General features: G+C 35.1%; 1 protein-coding gene across 24 annotated transcripts in view; it reads right to left on the minus strand.

The window, feature by feature from the left end:
* Nucleotides 1-13,109, minus strand: part of LOC115268722 (voltage-dependent calcium channel type A subunit alpha-1) — a 561,442-nt gene that overhangs the window by 119,228 nt on the left and 429,105 nt on the right. For 6 of the 24 annotated variants that reach the window (XM_029876909.2, XM_029876907.2, XM_029876867.2 and 3 more), the window contains one exon: nt 4,399-4,509. The exons of the other annotated variants lie outside the window; for them this stretch is intronic. In XM_029876909.2, the coding sequence (XP_029732769.2) occupies nt 4,399-4,509 (111 nt within the window). The remainder of the gene's footprint in view (nt 1-4,398; nt 4,510-13,109) is intronic. 24 annotated transcript variants of the gene reach the window in all.

Here is a 13,109-nt window from a genome sequence, read left to right on the forward strand (position 1 = left end):
TCTGAAGGGACTCCTGAAGCAATCCTTGCAGAAATTTCTGTGGTAATTCCAGGTTGAAACGTGTAACAAGTCCCTGAAAAAAAATCCTGGAGGAATTCCTGAAGAAGTTTTTGAAGGAATCCCTGTACAAAATCTTGGAATCCCTGAAAAAATAATTGAGGAATCTCCCCGAAGAAATTCCTGGATTAATTATTGTAGAAATCCCTATAAAATTACTGAATTAATTCCTGTAGAGTATCCTGAATGAATCTTAGATGGAATTACTGAACGAATTCGCGAGGAGTCCCTGAAGAATTCATGAGCAAATCCCTTCTTGAATAAATCCCTGTAGAAGATGCTGCAGGAATCCCTGTAGGAATTCCAGGAATATATGACGAAGAGAACGGAAAAATTTATGAAAAACATTCTGTAGGTATCCGGGAAGATATTCCCGGAGGAGTTACTGAAGAAATTCTTTTAGGAATCGCCTAAGTAATTCCAGAGGAGGCGAGTGTTGAATTCGCTTAAGTTAAAATACACAGAAATATTAACATAAAAAAAACCCAGAGGAATTTTTGGTAGACTTTCTTAAGAAAATATTGGATGAATACATGAAGGAACTCCTAGAGAAATGTTTGAAAGAACTTCAGAAGGAACCTTTGACGGAACTCCTCAATAAATCTTTGATTATTGTTCTGAAGAATGCTCCGAAGGATTTTCTGGAAGATCCATTGAAAAAACATGAATTAATTCCATGTGGAACCCCTGATGAAACTCTAGGAGAAATAACTGAAGTAACTCCTAAAAAAACTCTCAGAGAATTTCCTTTTATTCAATCCAAGACTTCCTCGAGAAATTCAAGGTGTTTCTGGAGGACTGCACCACTCCGCGGACGAGCCTCAGCAACTTTTATTAATTTGATGTTAGCAACATTTTGTTTCGCTTGGGGTTCGCTCACAACTCCTGAAAAGCAGAGACGACGAGGAGCTTCCCCTATATTCTGGCATACAAATTCTTCATGCTTTGATATGTGATCAATATTTTGCTCGTGACTTCGACGCACTCATTTTAGACTGCTGGTCTCGGGAACCAAATGCGTCTGACTTAGATGTTGGACAGAACAATGCAATGGTTTCAAAGACTAGATGGTCACAACACCACTCGGTGCAGTTTTCAAGTAATCAGTGGATGTTAAAGTCGCTAAGTGTGTCTGAAATACCAACCACCAATTCCAACCAAATGCATTGGCGAACGGAAGTTTGACAAACTGAATTGGCTAGTAACATAACAGCAATCTTCATACATTCACGCCACTAGCCACCCTAGTAATCACCAAGCACTATTATTCGCTTGGCGTGGTAATACAGTGCTGCCGCAGAACTGATATGCTCTTTATCAGCCGAGTAGCAGCCCTATAAGCCCAAAAAGGCGAAATATAGTGCTAATGGTTCAGGTATCAGTAGGTCGGCTCTAGAGGCACGTTCTCCTCCATTCGGGAAGTTTGTGCCAATGGTTACTTGGGTATACTGCCAAAGTTAAACGTCATCCGTTGTCCAAACCGTTTTCGTTCAAAATTTTCGATTTTCTTTTTTCAGAGTTAACCCATAAGTTTATTATTTTGCAATGGCTTTGGCTTCTAGTACACTGACCCCACACATATGAACCATCTAAGGGTTTTTGTATCATAAAAATAATAATACAGTAGAAAATAAACTATATATTTCAATGTAGTTAAAACCAAACAGTAGGAGTATATAGGATTATATAGGAGGTCTATACTTCTAATTCTAAAATTTTGACTTTCTAGAAGAATGCCGGAAACCACAGTTTATGAATCAGCAGAATACTTGCCCACACATATGAATCAGTTCCCAAGTAACATTTTAAGTTTTGTTCGGCTCTACAAGAGATCTTCATGACCAATTTTATAAAACTTGCAATAAAACTGAATCATACATCAAAACCTCTTGATAACCTCTTTAAGAGCATCTTCCGGCTAAGTGGACCACTCTCGGAGAGGTTTTGAATACCGCATTAAAAGTAGCAATAAACCCGTTTTAAAACCTAGTTGAAATATTTCCCATTCTCGATTGATGTTGTTTTTTTTTCAACAAAAACTATGACAGCTCAAGATGCAGAGAAGCTTCTTCGATGGCACGTAAAGTTCAGGAGGATACATCATTCGTAAGCAGAAAGCGACTATTTCAAAGTGGTATTTCAGTAGTTATTGTGCTGGTAGGCTTATGCGCATTCGAATTTACCGTGAATATTGGGGTTGCAGAATCATAAAATTAATGCGCTTCGAAAATAGTGCATATTATCATCTTGGAATGAAATAAATCAATTTGTGAATTTAGTAAAACTATCCCGAATCACAAGAAAACTCAGCAGGGAGAGTTTATTTATGTGAGCATGTTATGAAAATGGTTGCAAACTACCAATTCATTGCTAAATTAAGCAAAATAACAATTTTTCATTCACGTAAGCTAATTCTTCAATATGGCGACAACCATAATCAGCGAAAATAAAACGAAAGCAAGTTTACTTTTATGATGACCGCAATAAACCTAGCAGTGTCGTAGCTTCTGCTCTGGATCGCCATCTGTTGAGAGTTTTAACAGTTTTATTGCGGTAATAATGATTGCCAGAAGGTTTACATATCGGAAAATTTTGCTTACTCTTAAAATCTGTCTTTATGGATATCTTCAAGTATACTAGAAAACATTTTATTGGTGGTTTTCATAAAAGCAGTCATAAAACTGTGAGTTTTAATTATTGCTGTAATAAAACATTAATAAAAATCAAACAAAACCAATCAGCGATGAAATTGTTACTTGGGTTTAGACACTATTTATGAATCATCGAGTTTTCGGCAAATCTTGTAAAGCTCATGACACCATACGCCTCAATGGCTGTAGAACCGTAGACATCTGCCAAAAATCTGATTCAATTTCAGGCAGGTGTGTCTATTTTTAACCGTTATGTGTCCGGCAAACTTTTTGCTTTTTTCTACACCGTGTATTTTAAATGGGTGCTGGGTACGCGGGTACCCTGCCGGCCACATAAGGGTTAAAATGAATAAAACTTCAACATGGTATTCTCACAATCAATTGGCATGGACCTGAATACTTTACATGCGCTAAAAGGTATCGCAAAAATGGTATCGAAGAGGTTTGAAGGCTATTAATAGTAAATTATTGAAGATAGGGATCCCGAAATGTTATACATCGTTGCTTGCAATTATCTTGTGGTGTTATGTAGCGTTACATAAGGTTCAAATGAGTAAGACGGTGATTTCATCAAAAATCTCATTTGGACCCTACATAGTTGAGGCCACCAACCAAGAATGCATACACTCACCTTTACATCATTTAACTCAAGCCGCTATAACTCAGTTCAAAAGCTTGTTACTATAATGTGATGTTCGGCAAACTTGTGAGGTAGTGTTTTTCCCACAATTATCACCAAGGACGCCATATTAGAACTTTTATATTTACGGCGTGAAAGTGTTGGTACCCACCTACTGTTACTAAACGATTGCATTTTTTTGATCATTTAGTATGGATAGGTAATACTAGCATTCTCACGCCGTAGATATGGGAGTTAGAACATGGTGTCCTTGGTGATAATTATGTTGGAAATACGCTACCCTATACAAGTTCTCCGAAAATCACATTGTAGTAACAAGCTTCTGAAGTGAGTTATAGACAAATGAATTTAATAATTGCCAGGTGAGTGAAAGCATCTTGCTACCAACATTTTTTCAAATTCTGTTTTGTACTATCTCATCACATATATTTTAATCAGCGTAGGTCCAAAGTATACAAAATCCTGTGCTTATGGACCAATAATCGTTCCTGATACGCTCTCCATCATGTGTCGGGAGCGATAACATCAAACAAAATGGTATCGAATCTGTCGAAAGTCATCCAGGTTCTATAAGATGCTGAGCATTTCTTACAAAAATAGAAAACCTGGTGAAATATATTTAAAACTTGCAAAATGTCATGAAATGGTAAAAGTAGTCGATTCTATCATTTTCCAGGATTCCTTCAATGAATGGCTGTGTGTGTAGACTAGAATAGAAATTAAATCAGCTGACCTTCTCAGAGTTTTGATCATTTGTGTTTTGCGAAATATCTCCTAGAACTTTCAAAGCTCTTTGAAGTGTGATGGCCATTGAAGATATATTTCTAGAAGTTTCTGTGTTCTGTTATAAATTCTAGTTAGATTTCAATTTTATTAAAATTCATTTCAATAAAAAAAAAATGATACAGAAATTATGTCCTACTTTTTCGGATATTCGAGAAGTTCTGGTGCTACATAACTGTTAAGATTATAAAACCAAAAATATACAAATCACTACTTCTAATAACCGAAAAAATAGATGATGTCATCACAACACTGTATTATACCCACCTTTACGCCAAATCCTATTATTTTCAGTATCGTTTCAACACTAAACATCCCGGTAAAGCCCATGTTGAGATACTTTAACGATTTCTCAAACTCTTTTCCTTGATTGTGATACTGTTTTGCCGGGGAGATGGTTGGTTTTGTGTATGTTGCGATTTTTTTTTTTGGGGTTAAATAAACCGAATGCACAACAAAAAATATTAAACAAGTATGGAAAACCGAAACAATAAGGAAAATTATGAAAAGAATACGTTTGCAAATTGACCGTTTGTTTTGGAGCACACATACACGCGCGCGCGTTCGAAGATTAGGGTGTTCCAAACCGATGACGCGATGGACGTTGGGTAAAATGTTATTCAATCATTCAATCCACGTTAGCATTTTTGTTTTTTTTTTTCGTAATGTGGTATGTTTAGTGTCGGCGTTCGTGGTTGTGACGAATGATAAAAAGCAGCAAATAAAACAATTCAAAGTCAAACATTAGTTTTTGTGAAAATGCAAAGGCACACGTGTTTTTTTTTTGTTAAGTCAATCGAAAGAAAAGGTTTTATATGGTAAAAGACAAATGTTTCTTTGGATTTTAAGGGGTCAAATTACGGGGTTCTATTCGGTTGATTCTGGTAAGTAGAAGAGATCATGTATGATATGGAGAATATTTTTGATTTGACGTGCAAAGGATTTGGTGGAAATTGATCTGGTCGAAAGAGAAGGCCTATTGTTCAGATTCACGCTAGCAGAATTCGAAACGACACGGTTGCAGTCAATCGCGAATGCATCAGTGAGTCAACCTGTGTTCAATAAATAAATTCTCTGCACTCGAAGGCTGCATTATTTTGCAAGTTAAACATGATTCGTAATCTACGTCAACGAACGCAAACACGCTATTTAGAAGATGTGAAATGAAATGCGAATAATATGATGAAATTAGTAAAATAAAACCACACACAATGAATCGTACTGAACCTCATATTGTTAAAAGATGATTTACTGAAAACGGCATGCAAACAAACAGAGAATCACGGTAGGTGCTGTTTCGGTGAAAAAAAATTATAACTCTGGTGCCACTGATACGACATGCATAATGTGATACAACACACAACAAAACAATAAGCTACAAATACATAAAAAACAAAGATGGGCATGCTTATGTGATCATACTGAACAAAACAATAAAGCAAATATGTATTCATTCAAAAGGTGCGTGCTGTTGGATAGTTCCATGCGGCTTCTTACGATTTGGGAGCGCGAAGTATCATGCCAATAAGGAAAGACAGTCTGTGAAACCATAGATCGAACAGAGGCTGGATGCAGGAATGCAGAACACGTAGAAAACACCTATTTCTGTAAATATTTGAATGAATTCCCTCCTCAATGCACATTTACGTTTAATAACTTGTCTCGATTGAGAATAACAAATTATTCCTGAACTTAGTTATGAATTAGCAAATATTGCCTTGAATATTTCTTTGAACTGGTTATTGTTCAAATAACAGGTTTCAGCCCTCTTAATCCTCTATATGAATTTTCTAATAAAGTGAACTTCAATGGTTGAGCTGTAATATATTTTAAACAAAAAAATAATAATACATCCGATCATTGTTTGGCCCGGATCGTTTTGAGCTATAACTTAGCCAATTCAAACCTTTGGCATTGATTTTTCGTACACATATATTACTGACCTTGAATACCTGTGTAGTAATTTTCTGATGAATTGGTTTGAAATTGACTTAGTTCTAATTGGCCATAATATTATGCGGATGTCTTAGAGAAATAATTAAGCCCTGGCACTCCTGGGCTGCCACAATTTTTCCAACGATTTCCTATAAATTGCATGTCCCATTAATTACTTAGGTATCGAATTTCATAAACGATGCTAACGATGGTTGAGTAATTTGATGATCATCACTGCTATTTCCTATGAAACATAATTCTATAATTTCTATATGCTGAGATGCTGCAATGTTGCCTGCTGGGCATTAAAAAGATCATTGTTTAAGATCGGATGAAAACCAAAAATTAATTATAATGAGACCAAGACTTGAATGCGCTCGGTAATACTGTAACTGATACAATTGCCTTGGAGTACCAGAATTCAACTTACGCTCTGGAACACATGGGAAATGCTACATTCGATTAAAAAAAAAACATAGTTTTCCAAATGTAATTCTCATACAAACTTTTAATGCTCGGTTTTCAATAAAAGAGTTCAAGTTTTCGAAGGAAATAGATAATGTCATATTTTTAGAATATTTTTCCGTTAGATGAAATTGTAAATCGCTCAGTTATTATCCCAGAATAATTTAATTTAAAAATCTCATGCAATCTCTTAAAACATAAACATTTCACTAACAAACATTGCAACGATATGTTATAAAAAAAACTACCGATCATTCACACATTGTAAGAACGAATGATAATGATAACAGTGTATACAAATGATGAGTCTAAAGGTCACAGAAAAGAGCAAGGTTTGTTTTGAAACAGTTTATTCGCCTAGTTATTATTTTCCCATAAGCTTTTTGAAACATCTTAACATATTTAACACACAGCTTTTATATCAAAAAATATGCCAAATGCCAATTTTTTTTTATTAAAAAAGATGGGTTTTATTTTTTTTTTTTGAAATTTAGAACTTCATTTTGAAACTTAAAATCTATATCAAAAACATTTTTGAACCACTTGTTGACAGCAGGACAACTGCTCGACAGCTCCACCTAGTGCAAAATCCGACGAGGGGTGATTCAATAAATCGGTCAACACAAACTTCAAATTGATTATCACATAGGTTTACAAGAATCAAAATTCAATAAAATTCGGATTTTGGTCTAGTTCGGCGTGCAATTTCAGATTATGGAATTATTTTGAAACCCTTAAAGAAACCGATCTACAATATCCTCAGTAGAAAGCGTTATTCTGTATTCCTTAAAAGAATGTGGATTTACAGGTGAAATTTCTATGAATAATATTTAGAAATATATATTTTATCTGCTTGTTTGCAATTGCATTGTGTCCATCATTAGCAGTCATCAATTGGTTGTGGTTTCGGAGGAGATCAATCGAGTCCATCTCACGCAACAAGCCTCCATTTAGGATAAATATTCATGTGAAAACATGAATATTTATCCATATATTTTGGTCCAAAAGTAGCCAATCAAGTCCATTTCTCACAAAAACTTAAGAGAGGGTTAGTCATGTAAAACATCAAGAAAAAGCTGTCACCACTCTGGGGCCCGTGGTGCAATTGGTCACACGTTTGCTTCATAAGCAGATGGTCATGGGTTTGTTCCCAGTCCCGGTACTTTCGTCAGTTGCTATTTACCCCTGAGAGCAGCTGACACTGACCCTCTTCCATGGCTCAAACGAACCCGAATACTTGGACATCGGCAAACCGGCAACTCATAATGGACCCCCCAATCGCACTAAAAAAAAAGAACAACCAACAGCCACACATCAACATCCTCGTGCTCATCATTTTACCATGATAGGGTAGAAAGTGAAAGCAGCCCAACGATAGTTCAACTAGAATAGAATACATTTAGACGCTGTACACAGTGTAAGTACAGCTTCCAATTGGAATCGCTCACGCAGTACCCTAGTGGACAAAAGAGCTGTAAATTAGGTAGGAGTGATTGAAGAATAAAAAAAAGTCACAACTCCGTTGAATTTGGCTCGATTTTCAATCCTGATTGACCCTCTTCCTAATTTTTTTAAACCTCTTCTTCTTCTTTTTTATGGCTCTACGTCCCAACAGGAACTTGGCCTGTCTCGCTTCAATTTAGTGTTCTTTGAAAACTTCCACAGTTATAATTTGAAGGGCTTTCTTTGCCTGCCATTGCATGAATTTGTATATTGTGAGGCAAGTACAATGATACTATATGCCCAGGGAGTCGAGAAAATTTACCCGACCGGAACGAGAATCGAACCCGCCGTCTCCGGATTGGCGATCCATAGCCATAACCACTAGGCTAACTGGAGACCCCTTTTTTAAACCTAATCATTTACATAATTACATGGCAAACATGGCTTCTTGGCAACGACGTATCCAGCTTTTTTCCTTTTATTGATTGATTGATTGATTGATTTATCTTTATTTGAGAGACTTTCAGCCCTTGGCTGGTTCGTCTCTTTTTCCTTTTATTGCTCATTCTCATAAACAAACAAGATAAACAGAGAGATGGAGGGATGGGCCATTCACCCCTGTCTTCATTCTGCTCTTTCTCGTATTTGTTTGGGAGGGCGGGCAAGAAACAATAAAACGCTTGCTACACGCTATGTCCAAAGGAAGCTATTATGAAAAGTGAATGTACCTCAAAGTTTATTCGCTAGAACCGTATTTTTGGACCTCTAGATTCAGCATATGTGCGATTTAAAATAATCCATCTTGGGTTTTTTCCCATACATTTTTATATGGGATGAAATTGACCTTAAAATGACTTTTTTCGCCATTTGTATGAAAAAATAGGAAAAAAATCAAAAAAATCAAAAAACCCAAGATGAAATATTTTAAACCGCACAGATTCTGAAACTAGAGGTCCAAACCTACGATCCTATGGAATAACATTTGAGGTACATTCGATTTTCATAATACTTCCCTTTGGACATAGCGTGTGCTACGCCTTTGCCTCTTGGACATGTTCTACGCATATTCGGATTATCGCAGGTGACCTTTGACCACATCTAAACGGGATGAATGACCCATAAAAAATCCCCGTAATAAACAAACAAACAAACAAACAATCTTTGACCACATCATAAAATAACATCAAATTGCCTGTCGAATGCTTTTAAATATTGAAAATCAGACAGCTTCAGAAATTCTTCCAAGGAGTCCTCAATAATATCTTCAAGAAATTCCATTAGAAATTCTTTCAAGAATTTTTTTTATAAGAACTTCTTCCAAAGTCTCATAAAGAAAATCCTGCAGGGATTATTTTATATAATCTCCCAAACATTTATATAGAAAATTTTCCTCGGATTCCTTTCAGAAAAGTTACATATTTGTTGTATCCTCTGTGTTCTGCCCTTTAGCTGTTGTTTGATGATAAATATGGATGAATTGGTTAATGACCGTAAGATAATGAGAGCAAAAAGTATGTCGCAAAATGGGGCTGACAAAATCGGATCCTTACTGTATATTGTTCCAGGATTTCCTTCAAGACCTGCTTTAGAAGGATTATCTTGGTAAACCTGGTTTATTTCTTTGATTTGTTCCATGAATTTCTTTGAAAACTTCTACCGGAATTCTTTCAGCAAGTGATTCTCCAATACCTTTCAAATTTGCTACAAGAATTTCATCATAAAATATTTCATGGATTGTTTGAGACACTTCTCCAGCTATTTGAAAAAAAGTCCCAGGGGTTCAACAAGAAACTTCTTTGAGGATTTTTTAGAACACTTCTTTACAAATTTCTCTTCAGATTCCGCTAGGAAGAATGCTTCGAATTCCTTTGGAAATTCCTCCAAAAACTTTGAAAAATAGTAATGGTTCAGAATGTTGTAAATCAACCAATTGTATTTGTGAAAATAACATTCAGATACACCAGCTAGTCTAGCACATAAATGCCAGTAAAAGTCAGTATATATCAATATCCCCAGGGACTACTTCAGAAAATCCTCCAGGAATTCAAACAATCAAAGTTTTCGCCAGAGATTCATTCAGGAATTTCTTCAGGACTTTCATTGGAAATTCCCAGTCAGTTGTTTTCGAATCTCCTACATTAATTCTTCGGAGTAATCCTTTAAGTATTTTTTGTGAAGTTCCTACAGGATTTCCCTCACGAATACCTCGAGCAGTTTGCCCACGGACTGATTCAGGAGTTCATTGAGGCATTTCTTCAGAAATGCATGTCAGGGTTTTTCAAAAAAATTTTTTTCATTTTTTTAAAAACATCTTAAGAGGTTCACTGAGAATGATTGGTTTGTTTCTTAAAATATTCATCCAGAAACTTCTTCAGAAAATCGCCGAGGGCGAGGAATGTATTGGGGAGTTTTCCAGAAATTCTCATAAAAATAAAGAAATCACCAGAAATAGTAAAAGGGTTTTGTGAATAGTTTCTTTGAATATTCATTAGCAGCTTCTTCAGAAAATCAACCTTTAATTTCTTCTGGATTTTCCCTTGAACACCTTGAGATATTCCTCCAAAGATTTCCAGAAATTCAAAATTCTTCCGCCACAACGATTGCATCAGAAAATCTCGGGAAATTTCTTCTGGAATTCTTCCGAATAGGGTGACCAAGGGTATTATAGGCAGAATTGTTCCCTTCGTCAAGAGCGGTTTTTGTCACGACGTTCTCAAACGACCGGTTACGGAACATGAGTCCGTAATTAATGTTATCGATTTTTGCTGCTTAACAAGCCGATTGGAAGTTTTACTCAATTCCACAAGCTAGACTTTACAATGAGTGAATGAGAAATTGACAAATAGGAGTGGAATTTACGAAAAAGTTACTCGCCCTCTCGGTGAGATTCGAACTCACGAATCCTACTCACTAGACATGCGCATTGCCAACTACACCACGAGAATTATGACGCACGCAACATTCTAATCATAGGTCGCATCTCATTTGTTGAAGCTTTGATAGCAACTCGTTTGATTAATTTTTTGCTTGAGATTTGATTTTTCTTTTGCACTGCTTATTTTTCCCAAAACGACACCCCGGTGAAAGGTATTCCAGAAAATATTAAATCACCAAGAAATCAACCAGAAAATAACAATTATTCCAATATTCTTTTGAAATTTTCATGGACCTGCTGATATTAAAAGCACATGCCATTCATATCGAGAACCTCTGGTCAAAATATTGCTTCGCATTTTTAAGCCGTTGGTCACTAAATGAACTAGTCTAGGTTCAAATAATGGGGTTTACACTTTTTTTTTGTATGACACTAGACGAATAACTATCAAACTGGTACAACAGTATAGAACCAGGACTGTCACCTTTGCCGAATTTCTGAATGACGTCTAGACTACATAGTTACGGGTGATAACAAAGAGATCGAGGTAGACAACATTTTCGTTTTTCAAAAAAATTAAGTTCGTGTAGCTGCAACTTTTTAAAAGGTGCAACAAAAATTTTCGAGTTTTGCACAACTACCTCCCGAGCACTACACAATCACATAACCTGTTTTTATATCTTGTTTTGTTATAATTTAATTATCAAGGCATAGCTTTTCAATAACAAAATTTGTTGGATAATCTCATTTTGTTATAATCAGTTTATACTGGACGGAGCTGTCAAACAGTTGTCCAGCTGTCAAAAGGTGATTTCAAAAAATCTCTTTGAAATTGATTTAGGTACCAGAATGAAGTTCTAAAAATCTGAATAAAATCATAGTGGCTCAGAAAAAGGTGCTCTTTCGTATAAAATCAAAAAATCAATACATTTTTCAAAATTTAAAAACCCAATTATTAGAATTCCTGGCAAAATGTTTTGAAAAGCTCCTGCAGAATTCTTCGGAAAAAACTCCTGGACAAATTCTTAAAGAAATTTTTAGAGACATCTCAAGATAAAATTCGGGACAAATAATCACGGGAAATTCTGAAGAAATCCTTGAAGGGATTCTGTTCATAATTCTGGAGGAATTTCTAGAGGAGTCTTTGAAAATCTGTGAATGAATTCGTAGAGAAACTCTCAGAGAAATTTCTGGAAGTTTTTTTTTTACATTTCTTAGAATGATGAATTCATTCTGATTCTGAATATTAATATAGTATTTTTCGATCATTTAAAGTATTATTACTCATGTTATTGGTGGATTTGTGAGACAAAGTGAATAATTCGATATAATAAGTATCGTAATTTACTTAGTTAAGATTTTGATACCATAACAAATTTTGCTTTCCAATTATTATCAATAACATATTAAGGCGAAACTGGAAGCATTTTCTCACTTTTTCGGTTTTTGATTTTTTATTAAATAACGAAGCAATATTTTCAAAATCGGTTTTCGTGCACATGTAGAGTATGGATCAAGGTATCTTCTGTATTTTTTTGAGTTGGAAAATGTTTTCCATTTTTGCAGAAACCATTTTTTTGTGAAATTTTGTTCAAAAATGGTTTCTGCAAAAACGAAAAACATTTTCTACTACAAAAAAAAATCAGAAGATACCTTGATCTATACGCTACATGTGCACGAAAACCGATTTTGAAAATATTGCTTCGTTATTTAATAAAAAATCAAAAACCAAAAAGTGAGGAAATGCTTCCAGTTTCGCCTTAATATCTAAATTTGTTATTGAAATATTTTCCAAATTCACTGTTATTAAGTTGTTATTGAAATAACATAACAAGTTATTAAAATGGTTTTCCAAGAAATTTTTTTTGTTATATTTGTTATTTTGCCGCTTATGACAGACAAGTATTTAAAACTCATAATTTCCCGGATCCCGAATGAATCAAATGAAATGAAGTTCAAAACTTTCTACAACATACTTTTGCCCCTATTAAAACTGTTTGCAGTGAAAAAAGTTCAAAAGATTTAATGTATTTCAAAAAAATAAAGGTAACATATTAACGAGATAAATCTGCCTTAGACAGAAGATTCTCGAATAAAAAAGAAAAACAAGTCCACATTGTATTTGAAAAAAAATCAAGTCCTATTATATTAAAGCCCAGTTTCGTGTTCAAAAGGAATCGCTCAAAAAAGTTCTTGACCGATTCCTGACAGAAACTTTCCACGGAGACTGCCATTTGATTTGTCATTCCTTCGCAACTGC

This window comes from Aedes albopictus, chromosome 3, assembly GCF_035046485.1.
Source record: "Aedes albopictus strain Foshan chromosome 3, AalbF5, whole genome shotgun sequence".
NCBI lineage: Eukaryota > Metazoa > Arthropoda > Insecta > Diptera > Culicidae > Aedes > Aedes albopictus.